This window comes from Agelaius phoeniceus, chromosome 5, assembly GCF_051311805.1.
Source record: "Agelaius phoeniceus isolate bAgePho1 chromosome 5, bAgePho1.hap1, whole genome shotgun sequence".
Taxonomy (NCBI): Eukaryota; Metazoa; Chordata; class Aves; order Passeriformes; family Icteridae; genus Agelaius; species Agelaius phoeniceus.
In genome coordinates this window covers 22,317,956-22,340,736 of record NC_135269.1, presented here as the reverse complement: position 1 = coordinate 22,340,736, position 22,781 = coordinate 22,317,956, and the positions used below count along the sequence as shown (strand labels likewise).

The 22,781-nt window shown below is 45.5% G+C and overlaps 1 protein-coding gene across 20 annotated transcripts in view; it reads left to right on the top strand.

Annotated features, from left to right (window-relative positions):
• Positions 1–22,781, top strand: part of RBFOX2 (RNA binding fox-1 homolog 2) — a 171,060-nt gene that overhangs the window by 81,296 nt on the left and 66,983 nt on the right. For 2 of the 20 annotated variants that reach the window (XM_077178530.1, XM_077178524.1), the window contains exon 1: positions 3,108–3,326. The exons of 17 other annotated variants lie outside the window; for them this stretch is intronic. In XM_077178530.1, coding sequence (XP_077034645.1) covers positions 3,300–3,326 — 27 coding nt within the window. In that variant the 5' untranslated portion in view covers positions 3,108–3,299. Of the gene's footprint in view, positions 1–2,616; positions 2,764–3,107; positions 3,327–22,781 lie in introns of those variants that run through there. One more of the 20 variants, XM_077178533.1, reaches the window with a different exon arrangement.

Below are 22,781 nucleotides of genomic sequence, written 5' to 3'. Positions count from 1 at the left end.
TTGTAGTTCCATAATTTCTATGAGTGTTAAACTAACCCAAGTATTTAAGAGTGTACATGTAGACTACTTAGTCAAACTAGAGGTTAGTTCTTAATCTGTGCTCTCATCAGTGTGATTTCAGTGGCCTTGTCCTTTGGCCTGCTGCATAAACATCCTTCTCCAGCTTCTTTTCCATTAGGATTTAAATGGTAGGAGCTAACCAGAAACCATCATGTACATCTCTGCAAACACAGAAGAGAATACAAAAGTGTCACAGACATGCTCAGGTGGGAGCAAGGAGCTTTGCCTGGCATGATGAGGATTATCAGCTGTGCCCTCGCACTGCAGAGACAGACTGGTTAAATTTGCCCATAGTTATTTCAAAATGTTACTTCTACAGCACACTAGCAAAGTTTTGATGCATATGTGCCCATGATGTATGAGAAACCGTAGGAACTCATAAGTATTGGCATCTAGAGCTGTTCTGAATACATTGCTTTTTGAATAAATGCAGTAAGTAGGAAGGGGTGATCTCGTGGCTCTGAGCTGTGTGTTCTTCAGGCTTCCAGCCTTCAGCTCTGCTCATGCTTCTCTGTTCTTTTCAGCAGCAAGATTTGCAGTTTGGGTTTTGGTTTTTCTTGATAGAGGTTGGCAAACTGTCGTGGTAAATTCAGGAGTGGTTCCATGATTCTCACGCAGGAGAAGCTAAGTGGAGGTCCACCAAATTATTCTGCATGGCCGTGACACAACATTTGGACCCCCATGCCTCAGTGAGGAAAGATGAATTGCACAGATCCACCAACTTTTTGTAGGCCTTGTTCATTATCAGACGTGGCTCCTGAGCTCCAGTGAGACAGCAAAGATCTCAAGTGTCGCCACCTCTGGTCATGTTGCATGGTGTGTTTTTACCTTTTGAAACTCTGTAGCAGATACTCACTTCAGCTGGTTTTGCAGCAATGGGAACTCTTGCAGATTTGTGTGTCTTGTTGACTGAGCACATCTACTGAATATTGGGCGTTTTTTCTTGCTCAACAGGAGCAAAGGTGGATATATTCCAAGCATGGGGAAGGAAATGATTGGAGATTAAAGAGGGATACCAGGGATACCAGCAGCACATCACACTGAAGGGAATTCCCACTCTGCTGGCACATGAGCAAGGCAGATGTACCAACTAGGTGGTGGGAGGCAGTGCAAGGGAAGGTTCAGGGCATCGTTGGGCATCTCGTTTTCCTTAGAAGACTCTTTCTGATGGCATGTATTTCTGGAGGTTCCTCAGGTGAAGGCCAGAATGGAGTAGAAATGGTGCTATTCTAGTGCTATTCTGGTAGTGGGATGATGTCCGGAAGGTCTACGGTGCTACAACCCTACATCTGGGACAAGAAGGTGCTACCTCATGGCACAGACAAGACCGAGTGAACACAACAGTTAAAGTGCTTAAGTGGAGAGAATAAGAAGATTATCCTGAGTGATTTGCAGAGGTCTGATGAATGAGATGCACAATGCTGAAACCTGGTGCTTTGTCGTGTCAAAGGTTTAAGGAGGTCACTGTGTTTTTTGCCGTTTTTAAATGGAATTTACACTTGACCTAGAACTGTGCTCCAGAATCTCAGGTTTGTAATGGGGAGAGAGAAACCAAATCCACTACTTTCCCTGGTTTTGCAACACTGCATGTAAATATTGTAACTTGCAAGTTACCAGAGAGGATGAGATAACACAGAAGAACGTGGACTCTGACTCAGAGACTTGTAGGCTGCAGCCATGGAGGCTGGCTCCCTCCCAGAGGATCCCACACCACGGTTTGGTTGTGTTGGGTGGCTGGCCCATGACTCTCTGCCTCCATGTGCTGGTAGCATGTAAGGGCTTCTGGTGTCTTGGTCTCCTGCTTTTCACAACGGAGGAGAGACTGGCTTGTGACACATGCTCCTGCTGGCCTGCTGAATGAGGAGAGAAAGGGCAAGGGGAGAAAAGGAAGAAGGGAGGGAGCCAGAGGTCAGTTTGCAGCGAGTGAAATTGGGAAACTAAAAAGCATCGTGGTCAGCGTGGGCTGCTTGGAGAGCAGTACTGTAGCAGAAGCCCGTGAAGCAAAACCACTGGGCTTTTTTTTTTTTTTCCCCCATGTAAATTATAACTGGGCATATTCATGCAAAGAACACATGGGGATTCAAGGTGTTACTGCACTGTAATTTAGCAAAAAAAAGCAGCTAAAGCCTTGGGAGTCTCTTGAGTACCAGGTGTCAAGAAGAGATACATCAGAAGCACAACTTGCCTGAGCTGGTTTTATCTCTGCGTCATGAGCAGTGGAGCATCAGTACAGTCTTCTTGTCTAACTGTGGGATTGGCAGACCCCTGCTCAGCCCTGTCCGTGGGTTTCCATGGGTGCAATGTTGGGAAAAATCAATCTGAGCATCTCAGATCCCGTCTGGCAAATGGGGTAGCAGTGTATCACTCTGTTTTACGGGGTCGCTGAGAGAACAGATGCTGTCAACCGTGGCGTGCTCAGGTGCTCAGGGCCAGATGCTTGCTGAAGATAAATGGGAGGGGAAAAAAGCAAGCTGGGAAGGAGTCCAGCGGTCTCCAGGTTTTATGATGATAGAAATGCAGATCCTGGCACGGATACTGCTTCCGGTTCAGCCAACACACCGTGTAACCCACGCGTTCTCCCTTTTGTGGGAGAAGGGAGGTCTGTGCAAAACTGACAGCTATCTCTCCAGCATCCTCCAGCCGGGAGATGCTTTCTCCCGCCTGCTGAGGTGCAGGCGGGGGAGGCCTGGGGCGCTGGGAATGGTAGGTGCGGAGGAGCTCGGGCCGGGCCGTGAGGTTCTGCCGGCCGGGACCGGCGCTGCACGGGGCCGCCACCTTCGCTTTTGTTTCCAGCTCGCGTTTGCGCCTTCGCTGAGCCTCCCGGTTCCCGGGAAGCAGTGGGGAGTCCCGGCGGGCAGGCGAGGGAGCGCCTGGCTGGGGCGGGGGCTGGCCGGGCCGTGCCGAGCCCAGCCGGGCGGGGCGGGGCGGGGCGCGGCGGGGGCGGCCCCGGCTCGCATTAATTACCTTCGGCATTCGGGGCGGTGCTTCCCGCAGCCATCTGGCTGAGCCGGGGGGGCGGCAGGGGGGGAGGGAGGGAGGGGGAAGAAGGGGAGGAACACGGGAGAAGAAAGAGAGGAAAAAGGGCTCGGGGAGCACCGCGCCGGCGAGGCAGCGCAGCGCAGGCAGCCGCCGCCGCCGCCCGCCTCCACGGGGCTGCTGCTTTTTTATTTCGTTTTATTTTTTTCTCTTTTTTGTAAATTTTCCCTCTCCCGTGCGGCCGGCCTCCCCCATTTTGGTTTATGGAGAAAAAGAAAATGGTAACTCAGGTAAGGGTGGCGGGAGGGCCGGGCTCCGGCGGCTGCCCGCCCGGCTTTGTCTGGGCGGGGAGCGGGGCGCCCGGCGCGGTGCGGAGCGGTGCGGGAGGGAGCCCCGCCGCGCCGGGCACCCGCGGTGGGAGCTTTGGGGAAGGGGTTCCTGCGGTCCCCCTGCCCGGAGCAGCCTCGCAGTGCCCTCTAGAGAGAGCAGTGCGCGAGGGGCACGGCTTGCCCCTGCTTCGAGTTAGGCTAAACCCGCCTTTGAACGGCCGATCCCGAAGGTGTACGGCTTCCCCGGCACTTCTCCATCCGGCTGCCGGTCACCGCGGGGGCCGGGAAGCCCTTGTAGGTAGCTGTAGGCGTGGGGCTGCCCGTGTCTTCTCGGGGGAAAGCGGCTGACGTTTCCTGAGGAGCGTGCCCAGCTGCCAGGGCCATCGCGCATCCACCGCAAAGGGTTTTCGTCGGACAGTGCTCGCCTTTTAAGGCTACTGTATGCTTTTGGATTTTGAATTTTTTTTTTTTTTTTCCTGGCATGGCATATGCAACTCGCCACCGGAGGGAGCGGGCAAAAGGAGGGAGGAGTAGGAAAGCAGCATCGTGGAGCTGGAATCCTTTGGAGTTAGGCATTATATAATGTCCCCGCAGTGCCTTGCAGAGCTGGAAACCTTTGGGGGATATTCCCAAAGGGGGTGGAGGGAAGGACTCTCAGAAGGAACTTTTCTTCAAAACTGGGTTTCACAAGTGCTTTTTTTCTGTAAAGCTTTGCAGGTCTTCAGAATAGATGCATACTGCCTTTTTGGCTTTCCTTAACTCTGGCTGAAGCCCCCTTCACTAGCTGCTGCTGAGATCCTGCATGTCCCACTACAAGGGGCATCTCTTTCACTGGTGCCTAACTCAGATTGAATCTGCTGTGAGAAGTAGCACCCACTTTGACCCTTTCCCTCTCTCCTCTCGCATTGATTGTCAGCGGCTGCAAAATAGGTCTCTGTCACTCTAAAGGTATCTTCCCAGGCTCCCAAGCCCCACCTTCTGCTTCTGCTGTTTAGTCCCTTCCATTAGAGAGTCCTTTTTATCTGGACCAAGGCTTTCTGTTCTGAGACAGACGAGCTCTGCAGAAATCTCGTGGGGCTTTCTGTACCTATATTTAGTTTAGCAAGCGATGCTGGAAAGCTGTGTCTCTGCAGTCAGCGTCCATTTGTGTTTTGCTGTGTGCTGAGTGTGCCTGGTCAGATGGAGGTGTGTGCCCTTAAGCTGCAGGTGTGCACATTTCAGAGAGTTGTTCTGCACAGTCTTGTGTTAAAATGTGCTTTCAGCCACAGCCGTCATGCTTGGAGCCCGTGTCTGTGCAGTGCAGTCACCAGGACCCAGGCTTGGGGATGTGCAGAGCTGGGAAGAATGAGATTCTACTGAAGTACTGGCTGAAACAGGGGAGGGTATAAACTCATTTAAAGGTTTAGGATATCCTAATAGACTCCAGGGAAATCTGTCTTCCACAGAGACTCTTAATTTATTGACGTGGGGAAGGAGGTATCAAGACTTTGTGTTATTGTACTATTTGACCTTGAATTACGATTGTCTTAAGAGTATGTGCTATTTAGTATAGGTTTTCAGGATTTGCATTGTGTATTTACATGCTGTGATGCTGGAGAAGATGCATATTAAAAAAACAGTAGGAGAGGAGAACTCGGACTGTGTTTCAGTTGGGGTTCTAGATGAGCGATGGGTAGCCCTGGTACACAGAGTTGAGGAAGACAGCACAGGTGAATTTGGCTCTAGCAGAGTGCTGCCTTCTCTCAGGGGAATCATTTGGCTGCTAGTCTGGTCCTTAGCAGTCACTGCAGGTTTGGCCAAGTGTGGGGCTGAAGGAGCGTGGCACATTCAAGACAATATCCCCAGCCACATTATTCTTATTTGGCAGTTTTGTTTGAAGCAGTGGAGTGCCATTACATAAACCTGTGAACTTGCTTCCTTGGGGCTCTGTCTCATTTATGAAAAGTAAATATTGTTGGTATGTTAAGCTGGTAATTGCCACTGAATGAATTCAGCATTGCTACAATCTTGCTCTGTTTCGTTCAGTCTCTAGAAAACATTGCCTACCTGGTCTGAGTTCTCTTGCATTGTAAGGAGCGAGCTTGCTGTCTTCCTTGGAGATCTGGGAGATGAGCTTCTTTCTGCATAGGCATGACAAGCTGATAGAACAGAATAAATAAGAGTGTGTGGAGTGGCAAGACTAGAAACAGCGATGGAAAGAAATGGGAGATGCTGGAAAGTAGAAATATGCTTGAAAAAGAGGAAACAAAAATTGCTAATGAGAGTAAGAGCTCAGATTCATTAACAGATAGTACCTTAGCCTTATCCCCCTTAATCCTAAATCAGTGAAAATGAGTGTTAAACGAGGCCCAGTACATTATGTACTAATTGCAGATAAAAGAGAGAGTCTTCTGTGGATGGGCATTATATGCTAAAAGGCTTTTTCTCTGTGTGGTGCATGCTGAGGTTGCTGGCTTGTGTGGAGCACAAAGCCCTCCCTTTCTTGGACAGCCCAGTGCCTTGCTGGCGTTTTCCTCCAAATCTGTTTCCCATCAGGGCTGGGAGAGGGGGAAGGTGTCGAGCATCTCAGAGAGTGGGGAGGGAGCTGCTGCCTCCTTAAGGGGTCCCCCCAGCCCATGTGGCAGCCGGCAGTGCTGAGTGTGTGTGTGTGTGTGTCTTTGTAATGAATCCCCCCGCCATTGTCTGCTCCCCTCCCTGCTCTCAGCGATGGAACCTTTCACCTGGGCTGCTGCCCGCTGGCGGGCCTTCTTCCAAGATAGGAGGAGGAAGGGCTGCTTGTGGTAATTAAAGCCAGACCTTGGAGAACTGCTATTTTCTGACCTCAGCACCCCTTTTTCCTTCTTTATCTGTCTTGAGTTCCCAGCTTTTGATGTGGGTGTAAGCAGAAACATCAGAAAGTCTGCTTTTGTGCAGCTGTAGAATCACCAGTCTCCATTTTGTGGCACCATTTGAAGCATCTTTGCTGCCCTGCCTGCCAGCATGCCCCCTCTTGTTCCCCCCAGCACCCCTTGGAGGCTCCAGCCAGTGCCGTTTATCTTGGCACGTGTTTGACTTGCTACACTCTGCCCAGGGCTCAGGGAGGTGATGGCGTTTGTGGCTTTGAGACTAATTTATGTCCTTGTTAAAATGAACCAGCAAGCAGTCTCATTTTTTCCAGAGGTTTTCTTCCCTTTCCCTTCCCCCTTCTATAACCCTTTCCCTCCCAGACCCTGCGTGTAGCTGTGAGACAACTTGTGCAGCCAAAAGTTGCTTGCTTAGTCAGTGATTTGTTTTTTTAAATTAAGAAAACCCAACAATTGCAGTGCTCCTTAAATGGAGATCTTATTTAAATCAGAGCAGCGGCTGACTCATTAAAGGCTGCTCTGTCTCCTTTTCGTTCCTCTGCCTCATTCCCTTTCCCTGTCTTTCTCTACTTCCCATTACAGTAATGGTGTGATAAAACAGATCTTTGTGTTCCATGTTGGAATCATGCAGGGGTGTGTAGTTGAGGGGGGGAGACAGGAGATGGGGAACCCTGTCACGACAGCCACCTTGTGCTAGCTAAAAATGTACAATGCATCCCATTATAGGAGACCATCCTCCTTTGTCTGAACTGTCTGCGAGGGAGACTGAGTCCCAGAACAGCCTCCCCCCTCCCGTCCCCTTACGGCTGCTTTAGGTTCTGTTCCCCTCCAGGCAAGCTGGATGCTGCAGAATTCCCCTGCTCCTTTAAAAGAAAGAATTAAGAAAGAAAAGCTTTATCTGTGTGTAGTAGAAGCCCCCCCTTTTTTCCTCTTGGACTTCTGTTAGGACCTACCATTATTTCCCTGTCCCTTTTCCCTGCTTTGAGGATTGCATGTCCCTTTCCTTTCAGTTCAGTAGTCCTTGGTGCTTGCTCTGTCTTTTGGTGTTATCTTGCAAACTTGCATGAGCTGTCTGAAGGGAATCGCTCTCTTCTCTGTCTGTGGACTTCTGCTCTTTCTTTGCTGTTCTTTCTTCTGCCCTTTCTTTGCTGTTCAAGAAATGGTGCTTGTTTACATGGTATCTGACTCAGTGCCTATACCTGTCCCCTAGTTTTTCATTCCCTTCTGCTGTATATCTTAGGGCTTCTCCTTAGTGCTGCAAGACACCATGTCAGCATCAGAGGTTTGTGTGAGAGAAATCCTGTCCAATCACTTTTCCAGGAGACTATCCCTTGGGAATGCAAAGATTAATCTGCATCTCACTTTCCCTGATATTAGGACATAGTTGCTTGAGGTGGGGCTATGGGTTGTGTTTGTAACTGTTGTTATACTTAGAGATTTAACTGCTGGTTGAGAAGGGCATACACTTAAGGGCCTAAAAGTCAGTGGGGCCTGTCAAAACCTGGTTTTTTAGTATTTTTCTGTTTGCCTCCTGTGCTGAGCACTTTGAGATGCATTGGAGTAGAAGTAAACCACTGCAGGTGTTTGTAGACCTGCCTTGGAATGGCAGAAGCTTTATTCAACATTTCCTAGGCAGGATGGAGAAAAGCAACTTGATACAGCACTGCCATTTCCTTGAGTCCCGTCCTAGAAATAACCTCGCTGCTCCCTAGTGCATGTCTTCTGCAGGTGACTAGGTGGTTATCCCCGGGAATTGAGAAATGAGGATGCCTAAGTTGTCTGTGATATTTGATTGCCAAGGCTGTGTAAATTTAACATACCGTTTTAATTGTATTTTAAGAACTATTAATTTATGAAGTATCTGGATCAGTAAAGAGGTTGTAGTGAGCTACCAAAAATTACAAAAGTTCAAGGTTGCAAAAATGGGAGGCTCTTTAAACCAGCAGCATCTTTCCCTTCAGGTTATTAATTCATGATGGCTCTATTGCAATTAGTATTGAGCAGCCTTCTACTATAAAATTCTAGCACCAGTGCAAAAGGGGTCTGCACTGGGTGTCTCTGTGTGTGATGTTTTTTAGACGTGGATTCTGGTCTTAGTGACTGCTTCAGGTAAAATGCTCCCTGTTCCTGTTTTAGACCCATTTCCAGCAAATGGTGTGTGTAGTTGGGTACCCCTTTGCAATGAGTTCTTTAATGTACTTACCTCCCAGCTGCAGAGTCACAGACTTCACTAACAGGCATTCCCTGGAGGTCTGAGTACCAGGGAGGAGATGGTTAATTTGCCTGTCTTCTTTTAAATAGAATACTATTTAAAAGGATGTAGTCAGTATTCTTTCTATCAGACGTATTCTCTGGAATCAGAGTAGAGAAATGTTAATTTTCCTACCAAAAGTATTTTGGTATGCTCCTGTAGAGTCACTTATGATCCTCTGCTGTGTAGGATGGTTTTTTTGCTGGGCTGTTGGAAGCTGTGCTGTGACCAATGAGGGCAGGAGATGTATAGGCTGATTTTGTAGGGTTCATAGAAGCCAGAGTAATTAATGCTCGGCTGTAAGCTTTTGGAAAAAATAGTGTGTTTTGCCTGCATAAAAGAAAATAAAACAAATGCTGTTCAACAGTGTGCTTTACTTAATACCTGATCTTTTTTATTTTTTCTCTGCAAAACCGTTCATTAAGCAATATTATTCTTAAACTGAATTGAGAATGATCAAGATGGTAATGGGGAGGCATTTCAACTACATGGCATTTCTGTATTTTAAGTTGGGAAAGAAACCTTCACTTGTTCTCTTTATTTCTGTGGCTATTTATGATAGTCTTTAATCACATGTTTGTATGCTATTTTTTTCTGCAAGAAAGAAAAGAAAAAACAGACAACCCTCTAACTGTCCCCATCAGCTTCAGTGTATGTGGCACCATGATGACCCCTGCAAGTTATCAGTGGCAGAGTTGGCCGTCCCAGATACAGCCCACAGACCTCTGCCACTTTGACTGACTATGTAATTAGCTGTCATTTTCTGTGCAGACCAGCTTGATCTGTGTTTGCCAGTTGGTTTTGTATATTTGCTGACAGCAGAGGAATGGTGACGTTTTGCAATATTAGGCTCTGGTTTAGGCTTTGGGGGTCTACACTGGTATGCACATTTTGCCCTCTCTTCCACCCCTGTGTGATCTCTCCTGTCTCACCTCTGCCCTTCATCACTGGAGGACAGATGGTTGCTTCTTCCTCTCACCCTCTCCCCATGATGCCTGGTCAGTAGCTTGTCCCATACAAGCCATACCATATCCATACTCTCCCAGTCTCCATTCCTCTCTAGTTATGTGCCCTCCTGTTTTGCCAGACGACTACTTTACTTTGATCCCTTCAGTTCCTTCTCAGCTGATTTTTAGACCTGCTAATTCTTTGCTTTTCTTCCTCCTCCTCCTCCTCCCTGTCCTCACTATATTCTCCTTGTCATAGGCTTTTTTAACTCTCCACCCACTCCCTTCATTCCTCATTTAGTTTGCCTTTTCTGTTCCTATTGCAGTCATACTTGTCTGTTCTATCTCTTTGCTCCCTGTCGCTGCCTGTGCTGATAGTGCTCAGGCTTCTTGTCTCAATTTAATTTTCTCCTGCTGTACTTACAGGTCTGTTTCTTGGTTTTTTTGGATTTGAGGTGGGTAACTGCTCCTTGATGTTACATCATCCCTGCAAAGGAGATGGTGCAAAGTACTGGAGGTGGATAATTTCCCTGCTGTCAGTGATCTCCAGACCTAGATCTGACCTGGCCAGTATCTCCTGTGAAGCTGAGGATGATGTCCAAATCAGAGCATAAAATCACAGAAAATGGGGTGCAAGGGGCACTACCAGCCACCTGTAAGAGCATCTCTGTTTCCTGTTAGAATAAACAGTATCTAAGCTATTCCTGATGACAAGTAACCTGCCTTAAAAGTATTTGCAATGCCACTGCTGGCCTTTCTGAGCATTGTTAAGTCTTTCCTAGTGTCTAACATAAAGCTTATTGCCACCATTTGCTCTTTCTGTGAGAAATATAAAGAAGGGGTTGGTTCTTTCATTTCTGGCAGGTTTTGCATACTGTTACTTCTTTCTTTTCTATCTTCTAGCCTTTTTTGACCATTGCATATAGCTTTACTGGGAGATTGATTAAATGTAAGACAGGTGCTGTAATTTTCCATACTTTTGTTATAATGTTGGCATGATTTTGGTGATCTAAATGTAGATTCCTGAAATGCAAATTTTTGTGTAAGTAATAAGTTCTCTTAGACTTTTGAAAGCATATGTGGTGGTTTCCTCCTCTCTTAATCATAAACAAGACAAAATATGCCCCCTACTTTTTTCTTGGATTGGGTTGCTATGGCTTAAGTAACAAAAGAAGTCACCAACTCCAAAATCATTTGTAGATAGCATGAAAAAAATTCAATTTGAATGGTATCTTGGAATTTTAATAACTGAACTTTGGGTCCTACAATGGGAAGTAAACAGCCTGGCTTTACCAGCCCTGCCTGTAATGGAGATTTTTACCCCAAGTAGTCTCTAAATACCTAACTGGAATTGCACTCCAAGTAGCCTGTAATCTGAGGGTGCATGGATGCACCAAAAATGTCCAAGTAATTGCAAGGGTAATCTTTCTAGCTTCTGAAGTCTGCCCTCAGGCTTGGAGTCTTGAGTATGGTTAAAACCCTCTGAACTGTCCTCCTGGTTATCCTGCTTAAAATTCATAGTGTCTGCAGTTGAGGTCCTGTGGAGTTTAGGATTTCTGTGTGCTGTATATAAGTCCTGTCTCCATGAGTTACCTGACTTGGAGGGCATATTTGACTTTCAGATAATTGCTTTTGATTAGCCAAGATGTAGATAATCAGAGTTTGACCTACGCAGTGCATAGACCATCATTCACCTATCGGGTCTCACTGAAGCTTCTTATCTAGGCCTATGCTCTCCCTCCAGTCTTAATAGCAAAACCTGCTTTAAATTACTTTAAAAGATTGATTTAAAAATGCCTTGGAGAGGAGTTTGGATTTCTTAGGTAGTACTAGTCCTCCTTTGTCTAGTGTACCCTCCATGAAGAGTGAAACCATTAATTTGATTTGTTGTTCTTTGTAGCTTTTCTCATTTTTGCTCTAGCATCATATGAAAGGAGGTTATCAAAACTGAACAATTATGCAAAGTACTTCAGAATATTAGAGAGCAAGAGTATGAAAGTCTTTTGTTTTTGCAGTGTGTGTTCCTTCCTGCTTTATAAAATGTAGTTAAGATAAATAGGGCAGCAAGTGAAAGGATTTCATTTTCAACAGGCATAGTTTTAAATTGATCTAAACTTAAAAAGGATCCTTCCAGCCTAAATCAGGAGGTATAGAAGGAATAGCATGTTAATTTGGTGAAATTAGTGAATTAATCAATTTGTTGGCTGACTATAAGATATTGTGCTGTGTTAGCTTTGCTTTGTACTCAAATATTTAATGCAGATTTGTTTGCTTTAACTTTCCCTTTTGCTTTTCTTTGTGCGTGATGCTATTTAACGTTGCTACATTGGCTTTGCAAATCCTTTCTCAGGTCTGTTTCCACCCTGTCCAGGATGAAGCATTCTATCTTGAAGCAGTGGGAAAGGGAGGCAAAGTAGTTCCAGGAGTCCTTTTTATATGAGTTTGGTTGGGGAGGTGTAAATACTTTTTCAGAATCATGTTAGACTGTGTGATGGAGCCAATCTGTGGGAAAGAGTGTAGTATGGTGAGATAGAGGAATGAGGAAGGTTGTGACTGAAGGCTGTGGTGAGAACTTTGGACAGTTCCTTGCTCCGTGTGTCCTTCACAGGGACATGGGTGACAGACTGTGAATACACCAAGTGTGACTGATGAGGTGCTGTAGTCAAGGAGGGGCTGACTCTCTTAGTGGCAGAAAGAATTTAGGTCATCCAAAGCCAGTTGCAAATCTTCATCCTAAGAGAATTTTTCTGAGGGACTCTAGCCCTTCAAAGCCTCTTTTGATCAAAATGCTGCAAGGGTGTGAGAGTGAATTTATCTGGGAACATGGACTTCTGAAGGGTGGAAAAAATACTGTGGAGATCTCAGTGCTTCATCAGAAAGCGAGACTTCTGAATACTTTTTCTTATTCAATGAGATGAATCTAAATCGGGTTTAAGCAGATTAAAGATCCATGATCCTTGTTCTCCATCAAGTCTGAAACTGTAGCTTTGAGCAGCCTGATGGTGACTTTGGCCCTAGACAAAATGAAGGTCTTCTAGCAAGCCCTGCTGTGAGGAGGTGAGAAAGGCGGTGACTTTATTGTCCCTTTCAGCTCAACTGTGATTTCTCAGGAACTTTTCTTGGTTTTTGTTAGGAGTACTCTTAATTGGTTTTGACAGTGAGCTGCAGGAGTTACTGCAAATGTTGCACAGAAGTCAAGAGAAAGCTGCACTGAAGGCTGCAGACCCGAGTGTCTCCGTTCAGATCCATGCCTGCCTGGCCCTCCTGCCTGCCAGCTCCAAGCCTCCCTGCCTGATCAGTGGCTGGGGTCCTGCTTAGCAGCTGACATGGCCAAGAACACATCTCCCAGCCAGACCTCTTCTTAAAGCAGAACTGTGTAGAGAGCCAGTGGCTTTTTTTTTTTTTTCCACAGTGGGTGGGTAGGAAACTTTGAGCTGTGTTATTTGTAACACAGAGAAGAAGAATAGCTAGAACTGAGTAATAGGAATTTGCTAATGTTTTGGAAGAGCGTACAGGAAGATGAATTTCATTCTTCTAGGGCGTTTGTAGAGGGCTGTAGTGGCTTTCAAAAGTGTAGTAGGCCTCTAGGTTAGCTGTGAGGCTGTGTGTGTCACTACATAATTATTCTGAGATCCAGTGACATGGTTTAAATGCAGAGTTGTGATGAGCCTCCTGGCTACTGTTCAGACAATCCTAGCAGAAGAGTGTTCCTGTAGCCAATCATAAAACCTTAAAATCATAGGATGATTTGGGTTGGAAGGGATCTTTAAAGGTTATCTAGTCCAACCCCTCTGAAATGAGCAGGGACATCTTCAAGAGTTCAGCTGTGAAGTGGTTCAGGAATTGCCTTCAGCTGTGTCTGTCCCAAATTTCTGCCAGGGGATTACTGTGCCTGTGTGAGCTGTTCCTGTGCCCTCATGTGAGGTCAGCTGTGGTGGCCCTGCTCTTGCAGAAGTGCATGGAGGTGAATCTGTTGATTAGGTGTGATGTTGGTAGTACCCAGCAGAAGCAGAGCACTAAACTTTTTCCTTTATGATCATCAGCCATGGCTGTAAAATGGAGGTGGTCCTTGTGCCCTGTGGTGCCAAATACCGAAACTCTGAAAAGGCTTTATGTCCTAGACATGCAAGAGGAACCTAAAAGAGTAATTTTCATTGCAAAGAACTTAAAGGAAGTTTCCCAGATGTATCAGTCTTCCTGTGAATCATCTAGTGGATGTTGAAGGCCTAACAAATCAAGGACACTTCTGTTAACAATGAATATATTGGCTACTGTGGGCTACTACTCATGTTGTTGGCCACTTTTGAGTAGAAACCCTTCCTAAAAATTTAATAGGACAGAACTAAAGCTCAGTTTGTGATGATGGGCTGTTCAGATCCCATCAAATGAGGTTGAGTTAAAAGCAAGTGTTGAGGGCTGATGCTGAACAGCATTTCTCAGGTTTGACAACAGTGTCTGTGGGCTGTGCTGGCCCATCCAGAGAATCAGACTATGGAGCCCATACAGCAAGCTGGGTCTCTAAATTCCCAAGCTGAGTGTGTTGGGTTGCAGATGGACGTCTGTTTTCAAGGAGCATCTTTTTAGGACAGGGCAACTGCCTGTCTGTTCCATGCAGTAGCCTCAGACTGTGGAGAGATTATTCTGGTTCCTTATCTCCTCATTGCTTTGCATTGAAAATTCTACATCTTCAAAAGAGCAACTCACTTCTGCTTTGTTCTTGTTTCAGTTAATTGGGCTCGTTCTTAACGTGGTGAGGATTATTATCTGGACCACTTACATACTTGTGCTGCGGGATCTCCTTCCTCCCCCACCTCAGTGTTACATGTTTCACACATTGTATCTCTTAAAGGAGGCGGTAGCTCCTTTGAAAATTAGAAGATCGGGTAGGGTCTGGTCGAATCTTGTGGCGTTTTAGGTCAGTTGTCAGCGATAGTAACCTGATCTATGGCAAATCTTTCCCTCCCTCTCCCCAGGGTGCCTGCTCTGCCCTTTGCATGCCAGTGAAGCTGATATGATCCAAATTAACTTTTTCATCTGTTTGCATTTATTTTCTGAGTCATGAGAGGTCCTCAGGAGCCACAGAATTAAATGTTGTTTTCCTTTCTAACACTTCTTGTATCGTATCAAAAATGTATTTTTTTTTATTCTTGAGTGGGATCAGATGCTGCTTTTTCCATGTTTAACATGCTGCTGGGTATGCAGCCCATCATGGGAATAACACAGAGCTGCACAGTCAGCAGAGGAGTGCTCATTATTTTGATGTCTGCTGTAAAATGGTGGCTCCTGCTCTAAATTACTTGGTGAGGTAATTGCTCATCTTCCAAGATGTTTTCCTTTCTCTGTGTATGAGGTCTTTTAATAAGATAGGAAAGTACAAGGTGTTTTTTGGGCCAGGTTGCATCTGACTTCTGATGATCCTTTCGTTTCAGTGATATATGAAGGACAGCTGGGGTGGTAGTTAGAAGCAGAGATATAAAATCCCAGGACTCACCACTGGCAAAGCAGCGGGATTGTTGTCAGTCTCTGAATTACACTGCTGTGACTGCTATTGTATGCTTTTAATGTAAACAGCATCTTTTTGGTGGCGTGACTGATGGCCAGTCTTGACCAAGGGATGCTGCTGCTCTTTCAGGAGCAGAAGGGACAGAGGGTGGTGGTGGGTGATTGACCCACCTATCAGTAGGCAGGTGCTCTTCCTTGTAATGCTGTCTGGAAAGAGTCTTTGCTGTTTGATGGTTCAGTACTTCACTTTGGAGCTGTTTCGTGCCACAGAGCAGGAGGACGAGAGAATTTCATTAATAGGAAACTGGCCATCCCAAGAGCGCTGCTCAGCACTCGGGGGTTGCCTTGGTCTCTTCCCTTGGCTATGAGAACCAAGGAGGAAATAGCAGGAGTTCTGGCTTGCGGTAGAAAACTCACTCAGAGTGCTGCAGGGCCCTTCCTGCGCATAGCAAAGACCCGGCTGTTCTCCTTCAGAGGTCTAAAAGCAGCTGAAATGAGACTGCAGGGGAATTTAGCAGTTTAATCCAAGACTGCATCTGCAGACCTTGCTGAGTTGTCGCATACCCTTGCACGCTCCCTGCTGTGCCCAAGCCATGGCAGGGCAGAGCCATTTGGTGCCCAGCTTGTACCTTGAGCTGGGCCAGGATCCAGGTATGAAGAGTGTCTTCTTGTGCAGCCCAAGGGGCACCTTTGGCAGCATGTGACACGTTGTGATTGTGGTTTGGTTACCATCGTCTTTTAAAAGATGGTCCATGGGTGCTAATAAAGGCAGAGATTACTTTCTTCCTGTATGCTGTTAATTAAAGCTTTTACCTGGAAAGGAGATGCCATGGTGTAGCTCAGCTAGCCAGGGCAGACTAGCTTGTGTCTGTCATTCAGGATAACCCTTTGCTTGCTGGTTGTGAGGGTGTCTTTTTGGCTTCCTTTCACTCAGAGTAGGTGTATTTGTTCTCTGAAGCCTTGTCCATATGCTCTGTGAGCAGCAAATATCTTAGGTCTTTTGAATCTAGGTAGATATGCAGTGGAAGCTGCTACAAAAGATAATTTTTGAGTCTGGTTGCATGGTTTCGTGGCCCTACAAATTTGATCCTCAATAAATGTCTTTATATGTGATTTTGATTTTCTGAAGAGTATTAGTTACCCCCTGAAATGATCTTTAAAGACCAAGGAGCTTAGAGGTGAGAGCATAACTAAGGTCCTACTTATAAACCCAAAGCTTTTATCACTGTCATAGTCAAAATAGTCCCCAGTACATGAATGACAAGCAGGTGATAGCTGAGTAAATGAATGGGTTTTGTGTTACATCCTAAACTTGATTTCTAGCTGATTTTAGTTGTGCCAGTGATGGCCAAGGTGTGCATGTCTGTTAGTATCCCACTGAGAGGCTAGTGGAGCTGCTCATACCCGAGAAATGCCTGAATAAATGCGCTGCTGAAATTGAGGAAGGGAGTTGTGGGGAGTAAGGACAGATTGTCACATACTGTTTCTCAACCAGGTGCTGGTTGAGCTTTGGGTTTGGTGCTGCTAGGATTTTTTCTCTTTTAAGGTGCAATACTTAAAGATTTAAGACCCTGTGGGGTCTTCAAGCAAATTATTTTCTTCCCGAGTATGAGCGCCCAAGAGCCAGAAACCCCAGGAGAGATGAAAGCAAAGCATGATCTAGCTGTGTTCTGCACCTCTGTGGAAAGAGAGCACCTTGTTACTTTTTTCACAGGTGTTTTTGCTTGTTTGGAAAGTAACTGGAACTGTGCTCATGAATATTTGAGGCTGTCAGGTGCCTGTTGAGGGCTGGAGGGAAGTAGGGCCAAGGAAGGGCAGGCAGTGTGGGAGCCAGAGGGGCAGAAGAGGGAGTGGCTCCGGCCCTGTGTGGTTGTCTCATCTCTCTTATGGTAGTAGACTTCTTATTGGGATGAATGTGCTCTGAAATATTTATTGCCCTGTTTAAATATTCATTGCTGCAAAGGCAGTGCAGCCTGATGGCAGCAGTGGAGCCTCAAGGGACAGGGGCCACAGCAGTCCCTGGCATTTCTTTTCAGTAATATGATAAAAATATATTAAAAAAAAAATCGGGCATTCCCCCACTGCAAGATTGACAGGAGCACTCAGGCATATGTCCCAGTGTTTCCTCTTCGTGCCAGAGACTTGTATTTGCTCTCAGGCCCGTATGCTGGGTGCTGCTCTTGGTTGCCAGATGCTAATGCTTTTTTTTCCAGGCCTGTATCCTGGAGTGAGGGGCTTTGTTTAGCCTGACACTGTGAGTGTGAAAGGGGATGTACAGAAGGGCAAACCAACTGGCTTGGGTTTAAGGGTTTAAGTTTTGCATAGCCTGTGTTTTTGTCTTTCTGTAGGTGTTGCAAGGAGGCAGGAGAAAAAGGACCTTTAATGCACTTGGCTGTGGAAGGTGGGGATCTGCTGAGAATTATGGAGGGGTCAATTTACCGGGAACTCACGCAATAATATATTATGGGAGCTGCAGATGCTGACAGACATGCCCTGACATGAGATGCTCTTATTTCAATTTAGCTTTTAAGGTTTATTGATTTAGCTTCAGTAAAATAGAGCAGTTTAAAAGTACCAGTGCCAGTGATAAGCAGTAGTTTAATGTGAATATTTTGCGTGTTGCTACTGATAAACCAGCACATGCTTCATGTGTCCCAGGGCATTGACGTGGTGGTGGCAAGGGAGCAGCAGGTTTCCAATGGTGCTGCTGAGTGTGGGGGCTGCAGGAGCTGCTTTAGTGATACCCAGTCCAGGAAAAGGCACTTGAAAGGTGGTCAGATGTGCTGCTCACCTCGAGCTTTACCTATGAGCTGTGCAGGTGGCCTGTGCAGGGAAGAAGTCTGTACTGGTTCGTGGTTACAGTAGGAATGTGGTAAGCATACATTAGCTGAAAGGCCTGGGGAAAAGAGGCTTTAAAAGGATTTTGTAACAATGGGAAAATTTTTCCTCAGATACTCGACAAATTCACTGTGTATGAACCAGCTTTATGCTGGCTTATGTGGGGATGCTCTAGAAGTTAAGTACAAGTGAAGCAGGTAGTGGCAATAGCATATGATAAATGTCCATCTAGCCTCTTGTTCTGGGATGAAGTGGCTTTCAGGTGCATTTCAAAGTTGCACTTAATGTAGTGTAACTGTGGGCTGCTGTGAGAAGAACAGTTCCCCTGTCTCTGTGCCCCAGCCATATGCTCAGCCTCCTCACTGCTTTGGGCATTGTGCTTAAGCAGATCCAGAGCGAGACAGTTGAGTTTATGACCAAACAGATGACTTTTGTTTGGATTAATTTTCTGGCAGTGGCTGTGGCGTGACTGGATCTCACAACAGCCGGGGAGGGGAAGAGCAGCTCCTGATTCCAAGGTCAGCTGGTAGTTTGTCATATTAGGTGGTACACTAAACTGCACCTATGCTTTTCAACAGCTTGTTCCTCTCCATGAGGTGAGGTTATTATGCTTATAAATGTGTATACTGCTTAGTTTAATCAGCTTTAATTTATGTGCATTGACTTCCACCAGTTCTTGTAGCTTTCCAGGATATTGTTGTATAGATCTGGCTTTAGGCTGTCTCTTCTGGCTGTACCTGCATTGTAGGCCGTTATGTCTCACTCAGGTACCTCTGTTTTGGGTGATGTAATGTTTTCAGCACAAAACCCAGAAAAGATTGAAAAGACTGAGTCCTTCTTACCAGCTGACTTAATGACTGTCATTTAGAAATCAGTAAACAAAATGAAATGGTGTCTTTTACCAGGGCTGAATTTATCAGACTCAGCTTTTGGCTTTTGGTTTTCTTGATGACTTTTTTCATTAGATTAAATATTATTAGCATGTACTTTGTTCTTCACAATTAATATACTTTAATAAAATAATCAGTTATCACTTTTTTTTTCATGATAAGCAAAATAAATTGGGCTTTTCAAGGTTTTCAGTGTGTGGCCATGTGGCTTTTTCCAATCTTGGGGTCATTTATGTAGCTCTTTCATATTCCCTTCTGAATTTTTAAATTCCATTTTTAAAATTTGCAAAATGAAGCATATATCTTATTTTTTGTCTGGCCAAGGCCACATACCCAAGTAGCAATGCTTCCCACACGCTCAGGTTGGTAATATATCTGAAAGCTGTAGTTACTCTCTGTACCAGGCTTCTGCACTGGTGAGTTGCATCTCTATGGCTCTCTGCTCCTTTCCAGAACCTCTGCTTTCCAGGACACACAGTGGAGGCTTCTTTGAAAATGGAAAACTACTCTTGGAACAAATGACTAGCAAGAGATAGGAGAATGCTGGAATGGAAAGTAACTGTGGGAAGAAATCTGTGTTTTTAAACCGTCAAATTTCTGTTCTGAAATATGTGCCAAGTCAGTCACAGACTTCCTCCGCCCTGCACCCTGAGAGCAGCTTGATATAATGTTGTTGCTGCGTGACTGAGTCCTGGTACTCGAGACACAGATGGGTCCCCTTTGCCTCATCTCATCTCCTGTCTTCTGTACTGAATTCTGAGCGTACCCATGATAGGCCAGTGGCAGTGAAAATATGACAGGGCTGAGCCGTTTAGCTGCTTGCATGAAAAAAACCCCAGAGCCTCAAGAGGAGCTCTGGTTTTGTGTTTAAATATGCTGCATACGTCTCGTTCTCCACCTTTGCTGCAGAGTCACGTCCGAACACGCGGCTCCTCGCTATGGTTTCTGCCAGCTCTGCAGTTCTTTCCAAGGCATTCAGCGCTCTCCAATTGATTCCAGATGTGCTCTCCCCTTCCCGGCGCTTTCTCCCTTTTTCCTCCTCCTGCTCTGGCAGCAGAGGCAGGGCTGCTTTTTTTCTGTATGGTGCTGGAGTTAGTGCAGGCAGGCGGGAAGACTTCCCTGCTGTCCACTGAAATCTGGGGAATTGAAGGGGCCAGTGTACGTGAAGCTGCCTGACAGGGCTTGGAGGTTTGTCCTTCCTCCAGGAGCCAGGTCAGCTCAGAGCAGCCCCTCTGCACAGCTCACTACTTCCTTCAGCTCATTGCCTTCACAGCAGGGAAGAGAAGGACAGGAAAGCCTGATACCAACAGTGATCTTCAAAATCCTTCCTAGAAGAGCACTGGAAATATAGAGAGATCTGGAAGAGTCTATTGCAGATAGCTGTGTTACATAGCGAGGGCTTTGAGAAATCCTTGTCACTAAAGTAGATACAAATCTTTCTAAAGGGCTGAGAGAGCTTCACAAGGATTTAAACATTGAGGAAAGCCATCTGAGTTCTTGAGGTTGCAGGAGTAACTCTCCACGCTCACTGAGATTTGGTGATGTACTTGCAGATGCAGAGCAATAGTCCATTTGCAGAGCAGAGACGTGATGAAAAATTGCTTATCTGTCCAGCTAGGTCCTTGATTGGGGTTGGAGAAGCAGATACTGGTTTTCTGAAATACATCAGCTGGTGAGTTACTCTCTCCCTTGAAACAAAGCTGTTTGAACTGAGCAATCTGATTGCAGAATTAGCTGAGGAGACGGTAACCGTGACACTACCTTGCCAACCTGGTCAAGAGATACTGTGGGACCAGGTGGTATTTTCTTCCCTGTTATATTTCCATGCGCTGTAGCCCTTCTTTTTCTAAGGAGCACCGGTAACCATTGGTTAGCTGTCTCTGGAGTAATGCAGAAAAAAGAAAACCCAGCACATGCAGGCCCTCTGTGCCATCAAAAATATCATATAGTGCCCAGATATCCTGCTGCAACCATGGACCTCTCCTGAAAAGCAGTTACCCATTCCTTCCCCATGACTGGCCTCCGGTTTCTGCTGCTTCCCTGAGAGAGGATCCACAGTCATGCAATGGAGAGTGTGATTGGTTTGCTAATCTGCTGAATAGCTGATGGCAGCTAGCTTGGATTAAACATACGTGACACATCTGCAGCACACTGTTCCTTAGCTGTGACTCATTTCAATTCTGGTCCCAGAGAAAGAACTTAGCTGGTTTTGCCTGACAGAAGAGTATCTCTCTTGTATGGGACATGCTTGTACCACCCTGGGTGCCTGCTGGATTATGAAGGACTTGATTCGTGGTATTTTGAGACATTATTTTCATGCTGATTTGTTGAAAGCTAGTCATCTTATGGAAATCTTTTTTTTCCTTAAGAATGTTTGACTATGCATGTTGAGTGGAAAATAGTCACTTGGAAAGTTGCAGAGATGGGAAGAACAACCAGGGTAGGTGCTAAAAGACCAATCTGGACCAAAAAATTGAGCCTGAGCTTTTCTCTTAAATTGCTTGCTTTGTTGCTGAGGATGTATCCATCCTGGTGACTTTTTCCTTTGTTCTCCATCCTTATCCCCTTCTCCCCAGTAATTCTCAGAGGTAGTTTAATTCCTAATGCAGAATGCAAACAGATGTTGGGACCCTGATGTCTCTTGAAGCACAATTCTCTCTAATCAACCCCAGAGAGCATGACTGGATTGAAAGCATTTGGTGGGATGCCTTTGTGCCAGTAACATTTAACCTTTTTTTTTTTTTTTTTTTTTTTCTTTTGAGTGGGGAATAATGTAGATTTCAGGAGCAGAAATGAGGGCTTTTTAAAATCTGAAAGATACATTTCAGGCTGGTAAGTAGATGTGGCCCTGGGCCTTATTAATGTTGGGTAACTAAAGCTTTGGTTGTATCCAACAGGAAGCCTCTTTGCAGGTTGCCCAAGGGCATCTTACCAAGTGTGCATGAGAGCCTGTGTTTGTGCATAGGGGTAGAGCAAAAGTTGGCCATTACTGGAAGTGATGATAGCATAGGGATGAGTGAGTGCTTCCTGTGTATAACAGTAAGATAAGACTATAATTTTCTTTTATCCTTTCCTGCAAAAGGGGGGCTCGAACTTCTTTTCCATAAACATGTTCTTAAACACATTAAAAAAAAAAAAAAAGGCCAAGGCCAGCTGCTTTATTTTACAGAACACTTTTTGGTGGCCTGGAATGACAGAGTGTGTATTGGAAGATAACTTGTTCTTCCCTTGCTTTACATATCTAGGAAGGGCAAGATTAGATAATCTAGTGCAAGCTTGCACCAGGAAGTTGAAGGAGACATGCCTTTAAATGGTTAGCTAGGTGCAAGTGTGAGTGCAGGCATCTCTTGTTAGATTTTTTTTTTTTGGACTGGTGCAAGATTAGCTTATTGAGGCTTAACCCAGTGGAAAAGGCGTTTCCTGAGTGATCACATCTGATTTAAATTTTAAAAAGTGTACCAATGAACTTAACTTCCCTTTATTTTAACAAAACTGCCATAAAATTCCAGCAGATGTTTCCAGAACTACCTAGGTTTAGAGTTTGTCTTTGGGAGGATTCAGGAGGAATTGCTCTCATGCCCATGACAGTAGAGTCAAAATCCAGCATCCTTTTCTATTACTACAGTGTGTCATAGATCAAATGAAGATTAAGCTCCAGATGTGCAGATGAAATACAAAACCCCTTATTACAGTGATCCTCTTCAAGGTGCTTTTATGATCAACCCACACCAAGAAAGAGTGTTGATTTTATCAGTTTGTGTCCCAGACACACAGGCATGTCAGTCTTGCTCTCTGGAGTTACAGAAATGCCTTTGTAATGTGGAGAGTGGGTGTCAGGTTAGGGTCACATACCCCTCTGAATCCAGGAACGGGTTTGTACAAAGATGAAGGATATGAGACGGTTATATGCTTTGTATATATCCTTTTCACCCCCAGATTTCTTTTCTGTAGGCATTTTACCCTCTCTTCCCATTCAAAGCTAATCTGTAATGAAATGGCCACAATGGAGGAAGTGTTATTGCTGCATTTTGGAATAGAGAGCTTGTATCATGTTTGTGGGCACCTGAAGGGTTGGTGTGGCCAAATCACTGTTTTGGGGTGTCTCAGGTGTTGGAAATCCATCACTTCAGCATTCTGTACATCAC